The sequence below is a fragment of the Acinonyx jubatus genome, chromosome X (genome assembly GCF_027475565.1).
Source record: "Acinonyx jubatus isolate Ajub_Pintada_27869175 chromosome X, VMU_Ajub_asm_v1.0, whole genome shotgun sequence".
Lineage (NCBI taxonomy): Eukaryota > Metazoa > Chordata > Mammalia > Carnivora > Felidae > Acinonyx > Acinonyx jubatus.
In genome coordinates, this window is record NC_069389.1 from 49657267 (window position 1) to 49680537 (window position 23271).

The following is a 23271-nucleotide window of genomic DNA, read 5'->3' on the forward strand; positions in this document are numbered from 1 at the left end:
ACTTGAGGAACCTGAATACTGTTTTCCACAATGGCTGCACCAATTTGCATTCCCACCAACAGTGTACAAGATTCCTTTTTCTCTACATCCTTGCCAACACTTGTTATTTCTTGTATTTTTGATTTTATGCATTCTGACAAGTGTAATGTAATATCTCATTGTGGTTTTAATTTGCATTTCCATGATGAATAGAGATGTTGAGCATCTTTTCATGTGTTTGTTGGCCATTGGTATGTCTTCTTTGGAAAAATGTCTATTCAGGAATTTAAGAAACAAAACAAATGAACAAAAAAAGAGACAAACAAAAATAGACTGTTGAATACAGAGAATGAACTGGTGATTGCCAAAGGGGAAGTGGGTGTGAGAATAGGTAAAATACATAACAGGGATTAAGAATACACTTATCTTGATGAGCACTAAAAATACATAGAATTTTTGAATCATTAAATTGTACACCCGAAACTAATAAAATACTGTATGTTAATGATACTTCAGTTAAAAAAAAAATAAAAGAAAAAAGGATACACCTAGGCTGAAAGTAATGGAAAAAGATATTCCATGAATATATAAACCAAAACAGAGTAGGGGTAGTTATACCTATATCAGAAAAAAAAGGTTGATTAGAAGTCAAAACTGTAATAAGAGACAAGGAAGGTAATTATATAATCATAAAGGGATCAATACATCAAGAGGAATAACAATAGTAAATACATGTGCACCCAAAATTGGAGCACCGAAATATAGAAAGCAAATATTAACAGATCTGAAGGGAGAAATAACAACACAATAATAGTAGGGGACTTCAGTATCCCACTTTCAACAATTTATAGATCATACAGGAGAAAATCAATAAGGAAATATTGGACCTAAACTACATTTTTAAAATATTTTTTAATGTTTATTCACTTTTTGAGAGACAGAGACAGAGTGTGAGCATGGCAGTGGCAGAGAGAGAGACACACACAGAATCCGAAGCAGGCTCCAGACTGAGCTGTCAGCCCAGAGCCCGATGCAGGGCTTGAACAAGATCATGACCTGAGATCATGAAAATTAAAACATTAATGAGATATCACCTCATACATGTTAGCATAGCTAGTCAAAAAGTCAAAAGATAACAAATGTTTGTGAGGATGTGGAGAAAAGTGAGCCCTTGTGCACTATAGGTAGGAATGTAAATTGGTACAGCCATCATGGAAAACAGTTTTGAGGTACCTCAAAAAAATTAAAAGTAGAACTATTATATGATCCAGCAACTCCACTTCTGGGCATATATCCAAAGGATATAAAATCACTGGTTCAAAGAGAAATCTGCACTCCCATGTTCATTACAGCTTTATTCACAGTAGCCAACATAGGGAAACAACATAAATGTCAGTCAATTGATAAATGGAAAAGAAAACTCCACAAAATGGAATATATACACAAGGGAATAGTACTGTTTATTTTTTATTTTAAATTAACTTTAAAAAAATTTTTAATTATTTTTTTTTTATTTGAGAGGGAGAGAGTGAGTGAGTGGGAGAGAGGAGCAGAGGGAGAGAGAGAGAATCCCAAGCAGGTTCTGTGCTCAGTGTGGAGCTCAACATGGGGCTCAATCCCATGACTTTTGAAGCGAAAACCAAGAGTCAGATAACCAACTGAGCCACTGAGGCACCCCAATATATAAAAAAAGTATATACAGGTATTTGCAACAACATGGTTGCAACTGGAGGATATTAAACTAAGTGAAATAAGCCAGATACAGAAAGATCACTTCATCTTACTTATATATAGAATCTAAAAAAAAGTCAAATTCATAGTAACAGAAAGTACAATGATGGCTATCAGGGAAAAGGGAAGATATTCATCAAAGGATACTAACTTTTAGTTATAAGATGAATAAATTCTGGATATCTAACGTATAGCATGTTGACTATAGGTAATAATAATATATTATACACTTGAAATGTTCTGAGAATTAAACTCAGGTGTTCTTACATAAAAAGTAATAGTATTAGTTAACTACAAGAAGTGATGGATATGTTAAGAAGTTTGTGATAATAATTTCACAATGTATACATATACCAAAATATTAAATTGTATACCTTAAATATATACAAACTTTCTGTCAAAAATAAATAAGTTTTTAAACATTGAAAAAATATTTCAAATCAAGTAAATACCCTCAAATATTTCAAATACTTTCCATAGTATATATGTTCAATATGTAGGCATTCAAATATCTATTCAAATCTATATTTAATAGTATAATTGTGACCCCCAAAAAAACCCCATTAGATGTCTCTGAAACAGACTATGCCCCATATTACACCTAAGTCTTTTCCTTTTAACTGGTTTTCATTGGCCTATTGCCTGGTTAGGTCTTGATAGAATTTAGGTTTTATTAGTTAAATAGCCACTAAAATAATACTTGTGCCAAATTAAATCACCCAGGATTTATTTCACAAACATTATGTGCATGGTCTTGTGCCTTGGGGGAGTAGCAGCAAACAAATAACATGTGTAGACATATACATATTAATTGACTGCCAGGACCTTTAAATGTTCATTTTATCTGTATTTCCTTTGATTTGCAGTCTGTTTGGGATAAAAGAAAGATAAGGGTTCTAGTTAAACTATCCAGATATGGAAGTACAAAACCCTGCCCTCTCTGATTTCAGGATGAAAGCCACACTAAGGGAGGATGCTGAAATCAAGCTGACCTGAGTTATTCATCTTCCAGAAAGTTCACAATATTTGACAGACATTCAGAAAACCTATTTTGGCATAGTGACCTGGAAAAACACTGGCTTTGAAATCAGAACTGTTATCTTGTCTAGGCCATGCCATTTATTACTATACTGGCAGGGTCTCACTATCTCATCCTGCAGAACTCTACCACTGTTCCAAATCTGGCCTGCTCCTTGTTTAGGGTTCTGCCTTGTATTTCTAACTCCTTGTAGTCCCTATCCAGGCTAAGGTATTCTCCTGTGGCTACTCCAGTCATATGCTTCTCCCTGACCTCAGCTGCTACTAAACAATATTCCTTCCCTAACTATCGTCTACCTTCCAACTGCAGACCTGTGTACAAAATATTATGGAGCCCAGGGACTGTGATGAGGGAGGAATGAGGAATGACTGCTAATGGGTATGGGTTTCTTTTAGGAGTGATTAAAAAGTTCTGGAACTAGATGGTGGTGATAGTTGTAAAACATCATAAATGCACTGAGTTCCATACTTTAAAAGACCCAAAATGGTAAATTTTATGTTATGTGTATTTTACCTTAATGAAAAATAATATATAGATTATGAGCTGGAGAAAACTGAGGCCTTCCAAGAGAAATGATTTGGCCAAGGTCACAGAGCTTAGGTAAGACATTTCCCTTCTGCGTAAGTTCTCATATCTATCAGACTTCTGTAGGATGGGCTCCAGGTCTAAATTATGTCCGTACAGGGGCACCTGGCTGGCTCAGTCGGTTAAGCGTCTGACTTCAGCTCAGGTCATGATCTCATGGTTTGTGGGTTTGAGCCCCACATTGGGCTCTGTGCTGACAGCTCGGAGCCTGCAGCCTGCTTCAGATTCTGTTTCTCCCTCTCTCTTTGCCCCATCCCATTTGTTCAGTCTCTCTCAAAAATAAACATTTTTTTTAAAAAATTTAAATAAAGTACATTTGTACCTCTTCAGTAACAACTTGAGGATCATCTATTGGATGAACAGATTTATTCTACAGATGAGGAAACCATTACTGATTCACTGCACACTGCCTGTTTCTAGATTCCTGGTCACCTGCTTAATTGAAACACAGCCAGCAATTAAATGTTAGACCCACTAATAGCAACCATTTGCCATGGCAGCGAAGCTACCTTATCTGCTTTCTACTGACACTGCACTCTACCTACTGGGTTGGACTTTCCCCAAACATGTGCAGTTGGAAGGGTCCTCACTCATCCCATGCCCTCAGCCCACTCTAATCCATATGGAAAGGTAAACTTCTAAGATCTGGCCTCAGTTCAAGTTTATCTGACTGTATTGCAGCTTCAGGGCTACTGCTGGCCTTGTCTGATTTGTCACACCATTATTAAATGTGTTACTTAACAGTAACTTATACTTGCCTAATATATAACTGAATGAGGGCATGAGTCCACCCCACATATGACCCTCAGTCTCAAGCCCCACTGAGTCAATAACCTCACTACCTTAATAAGCTTATCAAACAGCTAAAGAGCTGGACAAATTGGCAGAATTTACAGGCCTATTACAACGGCTCTGTTCCCCCAATACATCTTACAAAAGATATTTTTCCAATTCATTTCTGACTGCAATGTATAACAGTGTTCTAAAATTTATGCAGTCATAAATGAGGGCTAACTGCTTATGTATAGCCCCAGTAAAATTATGCCTGTTGGTAGAAGCCAGATCAGCCAAGAAACTACACCATTCAATTACATATTCAGCAGACTCATTACTTATAACGCCATTTCTATTAGTTTTGTGAGGCTGGCAGTATCAACATCTCTGAGCTTCCCTGCAGCCCATGTCTTCATACAAGTGGGTAAGTGGAGGAACAGAAGCTTTTACTGGTCAAATGGCCTCCATCTAGCCACATACAAAGGCCTGGAGAACAGGTGAGGCTTAGTAGACTTCATCTCAGACTTCAGATGTCTGAAGAACTACAGAGTAGAGGGTCAGTGCCTTCTGAGGAGGGTGTGGGGGTGGGGTAAAATAAGGACATTACTTCCACTATTAACATTGAAAATTTGCTACTAGTAGTATCATTATTATTGCTTTCTATATGCCAGAACCTACTATCAGTAATTTAAAAGAAATATGCAAAAGGCATAGTTCTGTTTAGTCCTCACAACAAATTAATGAGGTAGGTACTATTATCTCATCAAATTAAAGACGAGATCACTGAAGCAAAGAAAATACAAGTGATCTGCCCATCGTTATACTGCTAATAAATAGGAAGGCTACTATTCTAATCCAGATTTTATCTACAGAGATAGTGCTCTTAGCCACTTACACCATTTCCATGAGTAGAAGTTCCAGAAAGACAGATTTCAGTTCAACATAAGGACAAACTCTCTCAGAGTTGTCTTCACCTACAATCAGTGGTCTGAAAAGATAGGGAGCCACTTGTTAATGGAGGCATAAAAGCAGTGACTAGATGAACACTTAGGAGGTAGGAACATTTTGGAGGCGTTCAAACAGCAACAACGAAGCTGAATTAGATGACTTTTCATTAACTTCTTACTTAAATTCTAGTTAGCTAACAAACAGTGTAATATTAGTTTCAAGTGCACAATACAGTGATTCCATACTTACATACAACACTCTGTGCTCATCACAAGTGCTCTCCTTAATGCCCATCACCTATTTAACCCATCCCCCCACCCACCTCCCCTCAGGTAACCATGAAGTTGTTTTCTATGGCTAAGAATCTGATTCTTGGTTTGTCTCTTTTTCCCTCCCCTTGCTCATTTGTTTTGTTTCTTAAATTCCACATATGAGTGAAATCTTATTGTATTTGTCTTTCTCTGATTTATTTCACTTAGCATAATATTCACTAGTTCTATCCATGTCCTTGCAAATGGCAAGATCTCATTCTTTTCTATGGCTGAGTAATATTCTATTGTGTGTGTGTGTGTGTGTGTTCTTTACCCATTCATCAGTCAATGGACACTTTGGCTATTTCCATAGTTTGGCTACTGTAGATAATGCTGCTATAAACATTGGGGAGCATGTATCCCTTTGAATTAGTATTTTTTTTATTCTTTGGGTAAATGCCTAGTAGTACAATTGCTGTAATATAGGGTAGTTATATTTTTAACTTGTAGAGGAACCTCTACACTGCTTTCCAGAGTGGCTGCACCTGAGTTTGCATGCCCACAAACAACGCAAGAGGGTTCCCTTTTCTCCACATCCTCACCAATACCTGTTGTTTCTTGTGTTGTTGATTTTACCCACTCTGAGAGGTGTGTAGTGATATCTCATTGTAATTTTGATTTCCATTTATCTGATGATCAGTGATGCTGTGAAAATGTTCATATGTTTGTTGACCATCTGGATGTCTTCCTTGGAAAAATGTCTAATCATGTCTTCTCATTTTTTAATTAGGTTATTTGTTTTTGGAGGGTGCCTGGATGGCTCAATCAGTTAAGTGCCCAACTCTTGATTTTGGCTTATATCAGGATCTCACAGTCATGAGATCAAGCCCCATGTTGGGCTCCATGCTGAGCACGGAGCCTGCTTGAGACTCTTTCTCCCTCTCTCTCTGCCCCTCCCCTGATCGTGTGTTTCTCTGATCATGTGGTGGAAGGGAAGGAGAGGCAGGAGAGTTTGATCTGCTAAATGTTATCTTCAACTACTTTTTAGCAAAGAACTCTGGCCAGGTTCTCAGAAGTTCAGGGCTATTTGGCTGTAACTCCTGCCTAGAGACTATGGGATACACTATATGACATTCAATGTTGCTTTAAATTTGGGAGATTCTAAGAGAGACCTACATTGTGACCTACTTGAATTTGGAGGAAATCACATGGGTCAGGCAACAGTCAGATTTAGGGTTTTCTCTGAGCTGAAGATGGCTCCATATTTTAAAAAATCCCCTTCCAATTAGCCAAAGGATGTAGTAAATGATCTCATCCAAAGCATGTACACAGTGAGAACCCATTAAGATAGATCATGTAAGTGCTAATAATGCCATTTTAAATTCTACTATGGAGGAGATAAATCTCTGTAAACTAGAGAGAAAGGCCCTTCCTACTAATGTCAGCCTCAACTCACATATTCTGTAATGAGTCACCTCTAGGTCCACAAACAAGAAACTTCTATGTAGATGGTTAAGGCTAAAGGCCTATATCCATTTGAAGCTTGAGTGGATAAACAATGGCTGGCATATATTAAGTCATCACAAGAAAGCAAAACAGTGTTGCCACTGAATGGAGGTAGGTCCTCAAGTGTTAAAAGTCTTGTTAGCAGCCCAAGCATATCCTTTCCTGATATTCTACAGCCCAGCAAGCACAGGATTAAGATTCAAGCGGGGAAAAACATCGCTAAAAATTATAGATTAGGATGTACAAAACTCAATCCCTCCACTGAAACAATCATTAGCTTGCAAATACTGATAGAACCAACTTTTTCAAAATTCTAGAATCTGATCCAAAGCTTACTGCAATCAGGGATTTCTTAATGCAAAAAGAGGAAGCTAAAATGTGTTAGAGAATGTTGAGGCATTTTTGTTCATTTGTCTACTATCCCCTTTTCCCCAGCAGCTGAGAGGCATTCCCACAAGTTTGCATTCCCAAGTTTGCATTCCCACAAACAATGCAAGAGGGCTCCCTTTTCCTCATGCAACTTGCTGGTGCCAGGCTAATGATATTGTTCATAAAATACTGTGGCTGTGTATTTTGACCTGTTTGGCACTTAGGGACAGGCACAGAGAACAGTCAAAAAACAAAACAAAAAAACAACTTTGTTTTGTACCCCTACTCCCTTGAGCTAAAGTGGCTTCCCAGGCAGTGACTGCTTCTGTTAAAAGATTTAAAGATATACATTGCCTATGATCACTTAGAGTAAGGCATGGAAGAAGGGGAAAGTAGAAAACAGACCCAACAGCACAGGAAGGAAGAGACTGAGAAAGAAATTCCTTGGGAGAATAAGGACTCAGAAGGCCACTGTACACACTGAGGAAGTAAGGGTACAACATACATGACTTGGAATAGATTCATGCTCATAAAAAGCCTGAAATAATTATAGGCTTACACTTTTGGAGGAGTGGGCTACATGAGAATAGGAGAGTAGTAAAAGAAAACTAAGGCAAAACTGTGAGCAGCATGGAGTAGTGTTGAAGAAGTGCCCCAGCTCAGAGCCAAGCTGCAAAGAGCAGGAGAACAACGTTTTTTGTTTGTTCGTTTGTTTGTTTTTCTTGACTTCAGTACTTAAATAGTTCTCTGTCAGGTGACTGGCAGACCAATAAGATAACATAACAGAGATTTTAGTCACCACACGACAAGGAATACAGTCTTTGCTTGCACGCACACACACACACACACACACACACAAACTTTGGAAAAGTCGCAAAACAAACAGACCACAGCCCTCAACAATCAAGTACAGCAAATCCTGAGGAAGGTGAAGAATCTTATTTCTAGAGTTATGACACTAAAATGTTCAAAATTTCCAGTTTCAATGAAAAAATTACAAGGCATACAAAGAAACAGGAAATTATGGCCCATTCACAGGGAAAGAAATGAACAGAAATCATACCTGAAGAAGCCCAGACATTATACTTACTAGACAAAGACTTTAACTGTCTTAAGATTCAGGAGGTCTACATTCAAGTGCTGGTTTTGTCACTAATTCACTACATAAGTTGAGCAAGTCACTTGCATTTTCTGGATTTATGTCTCCTCAGAATTTATACAATTAGGAGGTCGGGCTGATCAGTGGTCACAAGCTGAGACTTGGAGAACCAATTTAGCCCAGAGATGTGTTCTGTTTGTCCCTCACAGTATTTCTTTTTTAAAAAAAGTGAATTACTGATCAACACTTAAAGTATGGAGGTTTTTACATAAAATCCAATTTCTGGCTTTTCTTGAAAAAAAAAAACAGAAAATCTCACCCCACTGGATTTTCCTCCTTCCTACACCCTACCCCACCAATAAGAACCATCGAAATCACTTTTTTTCACTTTTTTTCACTTTAAATTTCATATAGATTTTCAACTGGACACATACCACCACTTACCCTAGTCTCAGATTGCTTTACTTATGTAAGTTACTGATATGGACCCCATAAAAATCTAAGTTGGCTGCTGCTGACAAAGATGAGTGTTTCCAATTCTAAATCTACTATGAGTCTAGGGTTTCATACATGTGAAAATCTTTCCCAAAATGCAGCCAAAAAGAGATTCTATGTAATTAAAAGCCAAGAAACACTCTGAAACAGTGAGCTTCCCTATAAACAGGAGACAGTTACTGTGACATCTAATCTGTACAATTGCAAGGAATAAGAGTAATGACCTGATTAGCTCATCCTTTCAATCCCTTGCCTCAAGCTAGGCCAGAAACCAGAGAAATCTAGAATTTGAAGAAACAAGGAAAATACATGCTGATGATATCTGAACAGGCTCTTTACTTTCTGACCAAACCTATGCTTTGTCACACAGGCTTCACCTACTACCACAAATAAGATGTGTCCTGTACACATCTTGCCCTCAAGTGGGCAGTAGGTCCTCCCCAGGCCATGACCCAGAGTCAGAAACAAAGCCCCTTTTTACATGGAGACAAACAAAATGAGAGCCAGAATGATTTGGAGTTAGGGCTCAGCATGTAAAAGGAGGCCCACTAGAGGGGTGGGATTTGCTACTTCTAGGTACAATCATATCTCAGCAGTCTGCTGTCAGCTCCTGGGGGGAAATCAGCCCAGGAAAGCAGCTGAAGATGTCAATAGGTACATATGGGGACTGATGTTCAGAAAGCTGTAATTTACTTAATCTAATTGCTGGCAAAGTACATCAACTCCTGCATTGTTTTTGTAAAGCCATATCCCAAGTTCAGAAGGGAGAAAATCTGATAACACACACAGACACACACACACAAACACACATACAGAATAAAATTCTGAAAAACAGGAAATTCAAATATTTGACTGGGTAGGAGACACATATACCTAGCAATTTATAAAGCAGCCAAAATGGTATCAAACTTCCTAATTACAGGTAACCAAGATACCACAGGTTACAGAATATTTTCATAATACTCAATTATCCCCATTTTACAAGGAGGAAAACTGAGTTTCAAAGATGTACAGAAAGCTGCTCAAGCTGCACATCTAACAGCACAAATGATGCAAGAATCTGGGTTGCTTACAAAAGCAAAAATAAACTTCCTCACAATAGAAAATTTCTGCACAGCGAAGGAAACAATCAACAAAACTAAAGGGTAGTCTACAGAATGGTTGAAGATACTTACAAATGACGTATCTGATAAAGCATTAGTATCCAAAATATATAAAGAACTTATAAAACTCAACAACCAAAAAAACACAAATAATTCAGTTAAAAATGAGCAGAAGACATGAATAGACATTTTCCAAAGAAGACAAATAGATGGCCTACAGACACAAGAAAAGATGCTCAACATCACTCATTATCAGGGAAATGGAAATCAAAACTACAGTGAATATCATCTCACACCTGTCAGAATGGCTAAAATTAACAACACAGGAAACCATGGGTGTTGGTGAGAATCTGGAGAAAGGGGAACCCTGTTACACTGTTGATGGGAATGCAAACTGGTACAGCCACTCTGGAAAACAGTATGTAGGTTTCTCAAAAAGTTAAACATAGAACTACCCCAGGATCCAGCAATTGCACTCCTAGGAATTTACCCAAAGGATATCAAAATATTGATTTGAAGGGATACATGCACCCTGATGTTTACAACAGCATTATCAACAATAGCCAAACTATGGAAACAGCTCAAATGCCCATCGACTGATGAGTGGATAAAGAAGATGTGGTACACACACACACACACACACACACACTGGAATACTATTCAGCCAGAAAAAGGAATGAAATCCTGCCATTTACAATGATGTGGATGGAGCTAGAGAAATAATGCTATGTGAAATAAATCAAAGAAAGACAAATACCATATGATTTCACTCATATGTGGAATTTAAGAAATAAAACAAATGAACATGGGTCGGGGGGAGAGAGAGACAAACCAAGAAATAGACTCTAAACTATTGAGAACAAATTGGTGGTTACTGGAGGGGAGGTGGTGGCAGGAGGCGTGGCAGGTTGGGGGGATGAGTTAAATAGGTGATGGTATTAAGGAAGGCACTTGTGATGAGCACCAGAAGTGATTAATCACTAAATTCTACACCTGAAGCTAATACTGCATTGTATGTTAATTAGCTGGAATTTAACTAAAAACTTGGAAACTAAAAGAATTTGCATTCCTTAGACTCCACACTGGATTTTAACTTAATAAAAAGTAAGACTAGCTTGGACATAACTACCCTAAGAACCCTTGATTATCTATCCTAGTACTGGGGTGCTCATACAACAATGGGACTTCCAGGTAGGGAATGGGGATGCCCCACTACATCAGTGACCAAGTTGGTTCAGTGATCCACAAAGGTGTCCAGTTGGTATGGAGTTCAGTGGAAAGTTTTTTCCCTCCTAATATACTTTCATGTTATGTGCCAAGCAACCTAGGGATGATGTTTTCAAGGAGTTACTGAATCTCAGGTCAAGGTGAGTCTGGATAAAGCAGGTCACTGTCCTATAACATGAAGGTGAAGTATCCCAGAAAGTTACCCATGTACATACCAACTACATCAGCACTAATAAAGATTGAATAGTTCAATGTGATTTCCTTCTATGTCCTACCTATACATGTCAGAGCTTGAATAAATTCTAGAAGGTGCTTCAGAAATAAAGGAGAAAATAAAAGCCCATGATCATATACCAAATGGTTGAGAGATCCATGACTAGGACTCAGGTCTATCATTTCTTAATATAGCTAGTACCATTTCCATAATACCATTCTAACCTCAACCAAAATCAATGTAGAATAATGGAGACAGCAATTTTATTTTAAAATATCTACTACTAGAAAATATCTACTAGATAAGAGTCTATACAACCTCCATCATTCAATCCCTTGAATATCACAAAATCCCACCAGAAATGTAAACCTAAACATAAATTGTCATAAAGGAGAATTGAAAGAGATAATATTCATAACATTCATGCAACAGCCTGACCCCCTTTCCTTTTACTGGTAACACCACAAAAATATTCATATCATTCATATCATTCATGAAACAGCCTGACCCCCTTTCTTTTTACTTATAACACCACAACAGCTGGCCCCTAGGGTTCCATGTACTCCCATGTAGAGGTGTGAAAAATTCAACTATTATTAAAACAAAAAGGTTCACAATGATCAAATGCTCATTCTGGATACAATCTGAGGCAACATGTAATGCGATCTTAATTTCTCAAAGAATAAATATTAGTATAGTAGATAGAACACTGGACCTCTAAATTATGACTTGTACCCTGTCATTAACGGCCCTAGTCTGTTATCACAGTCCTCAGTCTAGACTTGTGCTAATACAGTAGCAACTAGCCACATGTGGCTAATGAACACCTGAAATGTGACTAATGTAAATGAAGATATACTGCCATCATAGAATACACACCAAATTTCAGTAGAAAAATATATTATTAACAATTTTCATAGTGATAATATATATTATATGATAATATTTTGGATACATTGGGTTAAGAAAATATATTAAAATTAATTTCACCTGTATTTTTGTATTTTTTTTTTACTTTTTTTTACTGTGGCTACTAGAAAAATTTAATTATATTTGTGGCTTGAATTTGTGATTCATGTGGCTCACATTTGTGGCTAACATTATATTTCTTTTTTTATTTATTAAATTTTAGTTAACATACAATATAATATTAGTTTCAAAAGTAGAATTTAGTGATTCATCAGTTACATACAACACTATTCTGGTATAGAGCAGTGGTTCTCAACATCAAAGATTCTGATTTAACTAGCCTAGAGCCTGAGTTTTGATGTTTAAAAAAAAAAACATTTTGATGGTTTTTTTTTCACCCATGTGATTTATTTCATCATGAAGCCAGGGCAGAAAACCCTAGGCTAGACTCTGTCATGCATGCCTGAGCCAGTCAGTGGTCTTCTCAAAGGTAAGCTTCAGCTGCTAGGAATGTGTGCTTCTCCTGGTCTTGGAAGCAGAAGCATAAATGCCAGTTCACTGATATGCTAAAGCTTGGCTCTGCCATTTGCCTCCCTGAATCACTCTGCCCCATCCCTTTATTTACTGTTTATTATAAAAATGACATTTCACAGAAAGTCAAATACATTTGAATTGGGGTAACACTGGGGTACAGTTTAATCCTTCCTTTAAAGAAGGGTCTGTCAGCACAAGACACACAAGCTGTTTCTTTACAGGACCACACACTAATCCTAAAGACCCATGGTTACTGATGTTTTCTTTCTGATTACCCCTGGGACCAATTCATCAAGCAGCAAGGCTAAGCTGGAACAGAGATGACACTTGAAGACTGACGGAAGATGCCACATACATAGAGGAAAAAGGATTGGATATTTCATTAGGAGATTTTCAGGACAGAAGAGGATGAAAGATCATTTTGTCTACCTCTCTGCTTCTGAGTACTGACCTCACCTAAATAATTCCAACCAGATAACAGTGTTTCCTAGGTTTAAAGTCCTCCAAGAAAGGAGGCCTTTTTTAACCACTAAGGCCAGCCTTGATACATAGACCTTTTGGAGCTAATAACGTGGTGGGGTGATAATGAGGAGGATAATACTGGTGATAAATCAAGTTACCATTTGCCAGTTACCCACCATGTGCCAAGCACTGTGCTAAACACTTTAGACCTTTATGTGATCTCATTTAATCCTCATAAAATTCTGTTATCCTTATTTTTCAGATGAGGAAATCAAGGTTCAGGGAACTGAAGTCTTTCCAAAAGCCATGGAGTTGGGAGGTAGTAAAGCTGAAATTGCATTGTGGGTTATCTGACTCCAAATGCCCTGCTCCTTCCCTCATGTCACAATGTCATGATAATCCTGATGCCCTTCGTCTTCCAGGAGCCCAAGCCACTCTGATATTTTGTTTGGCATCAGGTATCTCACAGAAGAAACTAACAAAATGTGATAGGCTGTGGTAGGGATGATCATAAGACATCCTAATGTAGCTTTTGTATTTGTACTGCCACAAAGTCATTTCACTGTGATCTCTACTGGCATGAAAGAACTGTCAACACCATTTTGTGGATGGGGGTTGGGGGAATCAGAGCCCACAATTACCAACAAAAAACCAAAAACATATTCTAGCTCATAACTCTAAGGAAGGCCAAAAGCTGAGACATCAGGCCAGTGCTCTTCCCCATAGCATTCTGCTAATTGATAACCCAGAGGAAGCAGAAACTGCTAAGGAAACCTTTCTCAAGAGCCCCTTCTATTAAGGGCCAGGTTCTTCATGGCACAATGTCAAAAGGGCCAAGACCTTAAAAGCCCCGTCAAGGTGACTGCTTCCCACCCTGAACACATCTTAAATCCCAGTCACCTCACTCAAAGTAAGATATGCAATCAGTAAACTCTAGCCCCTGAGAGGGTAGAGAGCCCACACTCTTATATTAATAGCTGAAGACAACACACAGGTATGTTCACGCTTTCCTAAATAAGAGAAAGAAGATAAAGAAGGCAGAGAGGAGTGAGAAGGGGAGGAGGAAGGAAGGGAGAGATCTATAAAATGAAAGAAAAGGGGAGACAAGGAAAATAATGAAATCAGAAAAGAAGAGATATAAGAAAGGCAAAAGTTCACAACAATATAAAGTTAAGAGTCTTCAAAAACCATCAAGGCCAAAAGGGAAGTGATTTGTACAAAGCCACCATACTTAGGAGACAGGAGGCAGGAGGCAGAATATGGGAATTGTTAAAATAAATAAGGGATAAAAAGAAAAGACTTAAAATTAGAAGGGAAAAGATTAAAGGAGGCTCAAGTCCTCAGTAAAAAAAAAAAAAAAAAAAAAAAAGGAAAAATTGTGAGAGGAGCCACCAGGAGAGAAATGAACAGGAGAAAAGAGGCTGGTGAAGGGGGAGCCAGGGGCAGGTAGCCAAGGAGACAGGAGAGGGGAGTGAAGGCTGACTGACACTCACCCTCACAAAGCTGGCAGGAAACCATCCCTCCTCATCGTCGATCTGGCCCCACCACCAATCCTTGTTGGAAGCATCCAAGACTTTGATGACGTCGCCAGCTTTAAATGCCAACTCCCGGTTGGCCATGGTGACGTGATCCCATACTGCCTCAGCACTAACGATGGAATCTCCAGTGATCAGCTTAGGAGACAAAATGAGAATGTGTTCAGTCCACACAGCTGGCTACTTTACTTGCCCTTTACCCCACCCACAGAACTCTACTAGTTATGGAAAAACTGACACACTAGTGGTGAAGGGTTGGGGAGAGGGAGATGGCACTGGGAAGCACAAGCTCCACTGGACCACAAGACAAACAATACTTGTCAACTTTCCATTAGCCAGTGGATGGAATGACCTAGAATGTGAATATGAACTACATAAGCCTTATGCTTTTATCCCTACTCATTAGATCCTTCCCCAGAAAAGAAAGAAAGTTCCAGTGCATCTTCTCTTAGTGCTTAAAGGCAGCCCTGGGTCTGGAATGGGTGAAGAGGTTAAAATCAAAGGCTAAAATGAAGCTCAAACATATTTGTTCTAGATTCTCTGTGTTCCTCCCTGTTTCCTCCTCCTTCTTGGAACTGACCAATTGAGAGTTGGTGGTACATTATTTAACACCACTATAACCCACTCCCAAGGGGTTACAAATCATGGCATTCCTCACACACAATGGACTCCAGTCCTGCAGCCTCCTGGTCTCACCCACACATGATGCCATCCAGAGAGGTCATGGGTGTGAAAGAATATGGGTTTCCGTGATGGCTTGCTTCCATAAAACTCAACCTTGGCATAAATTCACTCAGTGATTTGTACCACCACCCTATGAGATACGTAGGGGGTCTAGGTTGAATCCTGCATTTGACAGATGGCAAAACTGAGTCACAAGGAAGCTAAGGAGTGAACTTAGGATCACGCAGCAAGACAGGGGCTGTGCAAAGACCTTAACCCTGGTCATTAAAGTATATGACCAGTAGGACTGTGATCCACACAGTAACAGGAAGACATCTATCCCAGTTCCACATCCCCCCCCCACACACACACATTCACAACACTCATCTAAGCACAGTGATGATGATGGGGGTGAGAAGAGTCTGCCTCTCTCTGGCTGCCATCCAGACCCCTATGTTGTTTGTTATCCTTTTTACCCAGCTGTTTACAGCCTATATGGGCCATCAATCTTCCTGGCATTTGGAGAAACAGATTCTAGAATAGAGAACATATGGCCGGTCAAGGCAAGGGATTCAAGAATTCTCTCTCTAGCACTAAATTTCTGAACATGTTCTCTATATGTTAACTTTTCCATCAATCTGTTTTGAGGAAGGGCTGATTCTCTAAGGCAATTGTGGCTCCACAAGCCCAAAGACAAAACGGTTCAAAAACAACAGAGACAGAATATAGAATATGCATCCTCTCACATAGGTCTGTCTTTCAATATGCCAACTAGAGAATAACCCCATGGTCATGAAATTAGCACATAACACATTGCATACACATGAAAACATATCCAATAACTGATCTTTTGACTTAGGCAAGGCATTCTGTTGGTCAGGTACAGCATGGGGGGCTCCTGATCATGGATGCAAGAGAGATTTCCAGTAGGACTTTTTATAACACTACCTTTCAAGTGTTTCATGCTTTACAGTTTACAATGTATTTTCACATCTACTGTATCACTTGATCCTCACTGAATGAGCAAGGTGTCACTATTACCCATATTTTAAAGATAGGAAACTGAGGCTTTGATAGGTAACCTGTGCTTTGGTCAATCATACAAGTTGATAATAATGGAGCCTGGCCTTCTGACTGCATATGCTCTAATGCCCATCATACCATACTACCAATGTCTACTCATTAGCTATACTGAACTCATAAAATTCCATCCATAATATCTCAAACCATATAACTCATATTCTTAAAGAATCCAAAAGAAGGAGATATGGACAGCTACCTTTAAGTGACTAGTTCCCCTTCCTATGAGAAGATTTATTTTTATGTTGAACCTGTTTTCTTCCAATTGCACTGAAAGTCAATTTCTTCTTGTTCTGACCTCAGTGGAGAAGAATTGCTGGTCACTTGCCTCAATAGAATAAATCTTCATAAAGAAATTTCCCCTCTCCTGCCAAAGATGGTTTCCAACTGGGTGTTGCTAGGGCTCAATAAGCACATACAGCCCCAAATCACAGCATGAAGACTTGTAGCTTAAGGCTATATCCTTGGCTTTTTACCAAAGGTCAAGAGTATCTTGGCATCAATTACCAATCCTTTGCTCAGGACACTATCTATGATGCTGTCTTAGGTACCCTAGGCCCAGGTCTGGCTAATTCCACTGCCTGTATTCTTTCTACAGTCACCATTCCAACCTTATGCTTGGCTCTTCCCAGCAGCAGTTGGCTCACTCTCGTCCCCAATTAGTCCAGCTGACCTGCCTAGGCCCTCAGATCAGAGATCCCAGCTATACTCTGGACAAGGTCAATATAGGATCCAGGGTCCATAAACAAACTGTAAGTCTGTTGTCAGGGCCTACTTGGAATCAAAGGCAGTCAGAACTGGAAACCATTTCAAAGATCATCAATGTTGAGCCCTCATTTTATAGATCAGGTATAATACAACAGGAGTAATTTGCCTACAGTCAGCAGATGGCCAGCCTCCTAGACCATTTGTTTCCCAAAGTAACACCATAGAGAAGGTAGAAAAGAACACCTGGATTTAAGACCTTGCTCTACTACTTGCTAAGGGTGTGATGATAATGATAGTGATGATGACGATGATGATGATAATATTAGATAATATAGAGTACTTGCTATATGTTAGGCACTATTCTAAGTACTTTACACACATTAATTCATTGAAGCTTCACAGCATCCCTATGAGGAAATACTATTATTATTCCTATCTTACAGGTGAGGAAACTGAAGTTCAGAGAGGTTAAGTGACTTTCCTAAATTTATACAGCTGATAAGTATTGAAGACATAATTCAAATGCAGCTACAATTTGGCTCCAGTGTCTGCTCCTATAAGCTATCGTGCTATTGGATGGGTTGGTTATACTGTTAAAAATGTATAATTCTATATCCCACCTGCTTCATGAATTACAACATACTGAACCAAGAGTTGATGGATATGTGTGCAGACATGAGAGGAAGACTAATCCAGAAGGGGTTGGTAGCTGTATGGGGCTCCTGTGCTTTCCAGTCACAAATATAAGCAGGTATAAGGGGACGCTACTCCCCTATCCTCTGAGTTGTTTTAAAAGTGAACTAAATTTGGGCTGGAAATTGGTTTCAAATCCTCCTTTTGTGTACAGGATTGACTTAAATTGCTACATTTCTTTTATAAATATGCACTTTGCTCACCCATTTTCCATACAACACTCATTCAGTGAGCCTCCACCATTATCTTCTTATTGTGATTCATGCCTAGTCCTTACATGAAGATCAAAGGCCCTTCAGGCACCAACACTGAATGCCCTTCAAGCAGTATGCAAAATGGTTAAGGGCAAGCAAACCTAGCTTCAAATCTGGGCTTTCCTACTTCAGAAAGTGTCAGTGACTTTCTAAACTTGAAACCCCACCCCCACCCCCAAATCAACTTTGACTTCTTCCTTTTCTTCAAACTAGATTTAAGATCCTTCAAACAGTACTCCATCCTACCTTTCTAGATGTCCTTCTCCAACTCTCCCACCCCCTCTTAACAACCCTTTCCAAATTCTACTACCTGTTTGCCATCAAATTCCCCATAGTTTTTAACTATGGGAGATGAGGAATAGAAGAGTCAGAGAAACAAACCAAAATGGAACTTTCAGTATGTAATTAGGATACCAAGGAGCACAATATCACAAAAGCCAAGGAGAACAGTTTCAAGATATACAACTTTTGTAATCAATTTCTTCATATATAAAATGGGGATAATAATATCTGCCTCACAGGCAGGGTAGTAGAGAGGGCAAACTGAGTACTGTATGTACAGTGCCTACTACAGTATTTGGTACATGTTGGCCTAGTACAAGACTTCAGAAGAAGGGAGGAACATATGTGGCTGTTAGGCTCTAAAGTAATTTTGTGGGACACTGAAAATAGGCCTTAAAGAATGGGTAGGATTGTAACATATTGAAGAGGGATCAGGAAAGGCATTTGAGGCAGAGGAATTAGAAATGAGACTACATAAAGTCTCAGAGGTGAAAACTATGGGGAATTTGATGGCAAACAGTTAGTGGAATTTGGAGAGGGCTGGGAAGAGGGGGTTGGGGGAGTTGGGGAAGGACAGCTGGAAAGGTAGGATGGAGTCCTGTTTGAAGGCTCTTAAATCTAGTTTGAGGAAAAGGAAGAAATCAAAGTAGATTTGGGGGTGGGGGTGGTGTTACAAGTCCAAGTGTCATGAGAGTTACATGAGGAAATGCTGGTTTGGGAGGGGGAAAAAGAGATGACAAATTTTCTCTCCAATGTGTTGAATATGGGGGGCCAGCAAGATATGCAGGTAGATTTCAAGTTCAAGAGATATCAGGAGAGATAGTTATATAGGTTTTGGAGTCAATGGCTCAGAAATTGTGGAAACCAATGAAGTTTTCCCTGGAAGAAAGTGCTAAGAAAGAAGATCAGAAACCTCAGGAAACAGCAACAATGGGAGGTGAGGAAGAGAAGAAGAGCCAGAGAAACAAATGAAGCTTTCAGTACCTAATGAGGATACCAAGGAGTGTAATCTTGCAAAAGCCAAGGCCAAGAGTTTTAAGTAGCAGGAGCTGATAAAATTATCAAATGGTACAGAGCTATAAAACGAAGAAAGCCAAGAAATGGCCATTTGGGAGTAGCTATATCAGCTGTTGAATTTTTTACATCTTAAACTGGTTTATACCCCGTCCCCCTCCAAAAACCTTAATTTCCTAATTGTCCCCACCCATTTATCTTGCAAGTCCAACATAAAGTCAGGAGATGGTACTTACTGGGTTACTCCAACAAGGTACCCAAATAGCTCTTGGCCTTAGGACAATGCTGATGTGACTTCTAACAAAATAATTCCTAATCCCCAGAATATTTCAGGTAGAGAAACAAATATAGGTTGGCTCTTGCTCAGACTTGCCAGTGAGTGGGACACACAGTGCTCTGTACCCCAACACCAAAGACACTTTTGGGCATGAATGAGAAGATGGGGAGGAGGAAGAGTCATAATATCATTCTTAAAAAAGGAATGAGATCCTATTTATTTTTGTCTAGATTTTCCAGGATAATCCTAATTATCAAATATTCTTTTCCATTGATACTATAAGTAGATACATTTGTTATCATACCCATTTTTTCTGACCTTTAACCTAGAAATATGACCACAACACCCTACAGGAATTGACCTCTAAGAGTTTGACTTCTAAGCCTGGTCTCTGGTCGAAATTGAAGCATGTGACTACAGTTAACTTGGAGTGGCCAGTGGGCCCTTTCAGAGGGAAGGGAATAAGGCAGGGAAAAAAGTGATGAAGAAAGTAAAATAGGGAGCAAGAATGGGGTGCCTGTGTAGCTCAGTTGGTTAACTGTCCAACTTCTGCTCAGGTCATGATCTCACAGTTCGTGAGTTCGAGCCCCACGTCAGGCTCTGTGCTGACAGCTCAGAGCCTGGAGCTTGTTTCAGATTCTGTCTCCTTCTCTCTCTGCCCCTCCCCTGCTCATGCTTTTTCTCTGTCCAAAAAATAAATAAACATTGAAAAATATTTAAAAAATAGGGAGTAAGAAAAATCTATATTTGTTGAAAACACATGTGAGGCATTGGGCAAGGGACTTTGTGATCTTAATCTTTATAACTCACCAAGGTAAACATTAACATCCCCATTTTTACTGAAGATAATCTGTGACACTAAGCAAGTAGCCCACAGTCACCCAGTTATTAATTGGTAGAGCAGATTTGAATTATTAGCTGGCCTTACTCTACAACTTTGCTTTTGCCATTCCCCCACAAGAAGGCAGATAGAAGGCTCCCAGCTGGTTTCTCCTTCCAGGAATACCAGCCCACCCTGTGAATGACCTAGAGTAGTAATTCTCAACCCTCTGGAGGGTTTATTAAAACACAGACTACTAGGCCCCCAAGCCTGACTCTCTGATTCAGTTGGTCTTAAGTAAGACTTGAGAATTTGCATTTCAAAAAAGTTCCCACGTGATGCCTATGCTGCTGGTTCACAGACACACTTGGTGAACCACCACCCGGAAGGACCATCATAGTATAGGCTTCACCCTTGCCTCTCCAGTTGTTTCATTCTCCTCAGGGATCCCCATGTCATCCTGTACATTGGGCTCCCTGCCTGTCCACAAGATCTCCTTCAGTGGTTGGTATGTCTGAGAAAGGATATTTTGGGCCATGTAAGGAGTATTCCCAATGCCAGGTCTTGCCAATGTAAAAAAATCCCTGGGATCCTAGTTATCCAGAGCCATAACACTTGTCTTCATTTTCTTGCTCTTTCCCTCTAGCTGAACAGTACCACCTGTAAATAGTTATATAATTATCCAGGGTGACTGTCAGAAATATTAGAGTTTTAATAGCAAGAAGCAGAAGGGGGAAATGTTAAAAAATAAAAATGTGTTGTGCAGAATAGCAAATGTGTCAATTGCCATGAAGGTAGCTGACCCGGGCCTGCCTTCTGAGAAGCTTCACGGGACAATAAGAAGGGACATGAGGCATCTTTGTCTCTATAAGTTTTTCTCGGTTGGTGCCTGCCCCCAACCTTTCAGAAGGTCCCCTCCTTCAACAACTAGGCATTGACAAGAGCAAAATCCTCTCCTTCATTCCTTTTAAGTACATATAAAATAGGCTGGGATTTTATTCTCTCTCCTGAATAGTCTTTTTTTTTAATACAGCCTTGTAAACAGATTCTGTCTATCTTGCCCAAAGTGTTTAAGGACACCTGTCTTCCCCACTTCTGGAAAGGCATGACCCAGGCTGTTTCAACAGCAGCTAGGAGGTATCATCGCATAAAGCAAAGACTGGCCATTGAATGAAGCTCTGCCAGTAACTTCTTGAATGAACCTAATTACTTTACCTGTCTCAGTCTCTTTATCAGTAAAGTTACAGACTTGAACCAGACAGACAATCTCTTAAGTCACTTCCAGCTCTGGCTTTCTATTGAGGCTAACATTTCAGCATCTCAAAGGACAGAAATTTCATTATTACAATGTATTCTTTCTCACTATCCTTTGTGTTTGATAGGATGATTTTACTACTCAGGAAAATGAGAAACTGGAGCTGAATATAACTCATTCAGGCATTGCTGTTGACCCAAGCTAGTCGAACTGGCTGGGAAAACTGAGGAATGAGCTTTCCACTTTGGACCCTTGACTACCACATTCAAAAGTCAGAGAAATCATCTTTCTCATGACATCAGCTCTCGCACCTCCAGTCCCATATTTCCAACTTCCTACTCTAGATTTCACTGGATGGCCTGCTACACTGCCAATAAAACATATGTGAAACTTATCATATGCCCCCATTCCCACCCTTCCTAATTTTTCCCATTTCTAATTCCTCTTCTTGGCATGCTGTTGTTTTTTTCAACGTGTCTGTCTCTCAGATATGACCCTGTATCTTCATTTCCAATGGCCCATCCTAGGTATGGCCCTTATCACCTCAAGTTGCCTCTCAATTGGCCTTCCTGCTGCCCACAGGTCTCTCTCTCTGCTTAACCTACTCATTAATAATGCATTTCTTAAAACTTGTTTGATGGTGCCACTATCCATGCTCACAAAGACTTAATAACTCCCTACAGTCAATCTTTCAAAGCTCTCCTTAATCAAGCCCTCACCTATAGATCCAACCCTTATCTTGATCCTGGCAGGGACCTTCCACCCTAGCCAAATTTATCCCCTTGCAGGCAGATGCAGTCCTAACTCCATGCTTCTGATTCATCAAAAGCCTTAGCCACGGTTAAGTATAGGAACACTGGAGCTAGGCTGCCTCTTCCTAGCTGTGTGATGTTGGCCTGCCTGTTCCTCAATTCCTCACCCGATGACTCCAATTTATATCCTTTCTCCTCTTGCCCCTTTCACTAATTTCTAAGTAGGATGAGAAGGAAATAAGGCAATATGGATTTATTCAAGTTGTGCTAGTCTCCAAACCACCAGAGTACACACGTGTGAACAGTAGATCTAAAAAATCTGCTTAGGTTGGAGGAAGATGGCAGCGTGGGAAGACGCTGGGCTCACCGCGTCCTGCTGATCACTTAGATTCCACCTACACCTGCCTAAATAACCCAGAAAACCACCAGAAGACTAGCAGAACAGATTCTCCAGAGCCAAGTGTAGATGAGAGGCCCACAGAAGAGGGTAGGAAGGGCGGAGAGGCGGTGCGTGCTACACGGACTGGCGGGAGGGAGCCAGGGTGGAGGGGCAGCCGGCCAGCAAAGCAGAGCCCCTGAGTCTGGCTTGCAAAAGCAGATGGGGCCAGAAGGAGTGTGTTCTGACAGCAAGTGGGAATTAACATCTAGAAGGATATAAGCTAACAGCTCTGCTGAGAGAGCAGGAGGGCTGGAGGACAACGGGAGGGAGAGTT

General features: G+C 39.7%; 1 protein-coding gene across 10 annotated transcripts in view; it reads right to left on the reverse strand.

Annotated features, from left to right (window-relative positions):
* ARHGEF9 (Cdc42 guanine nucleotide exchange factor 9) overlaps positions 1–23271 on the reverse strand; it is a 193883-nt gene that overhangs the window by 114966 nt on the left and 55646 nt on the right. For 5 of the 10 annotated variants that reach the window (XM_027053218.2, XM_027053213.2, XM_027053215.2 and 2 more), the window contains exon 2: positions 14719–14898. The exons of 4 other annotated variants lie outside the window; for them this stretch is intronic. In XM_027053218.2, coding sequence (XP_026909019.1) covers positions 14719–14898 — 180 coding nt within the window. Of the gene's footprint in view, positions 1–5003; positions 5097–14718; positions 14899–23271 lie in introns of those variants that run through there. One more of the 10 variants, XM_053202383.1, reaches the window with a different exon arrangement.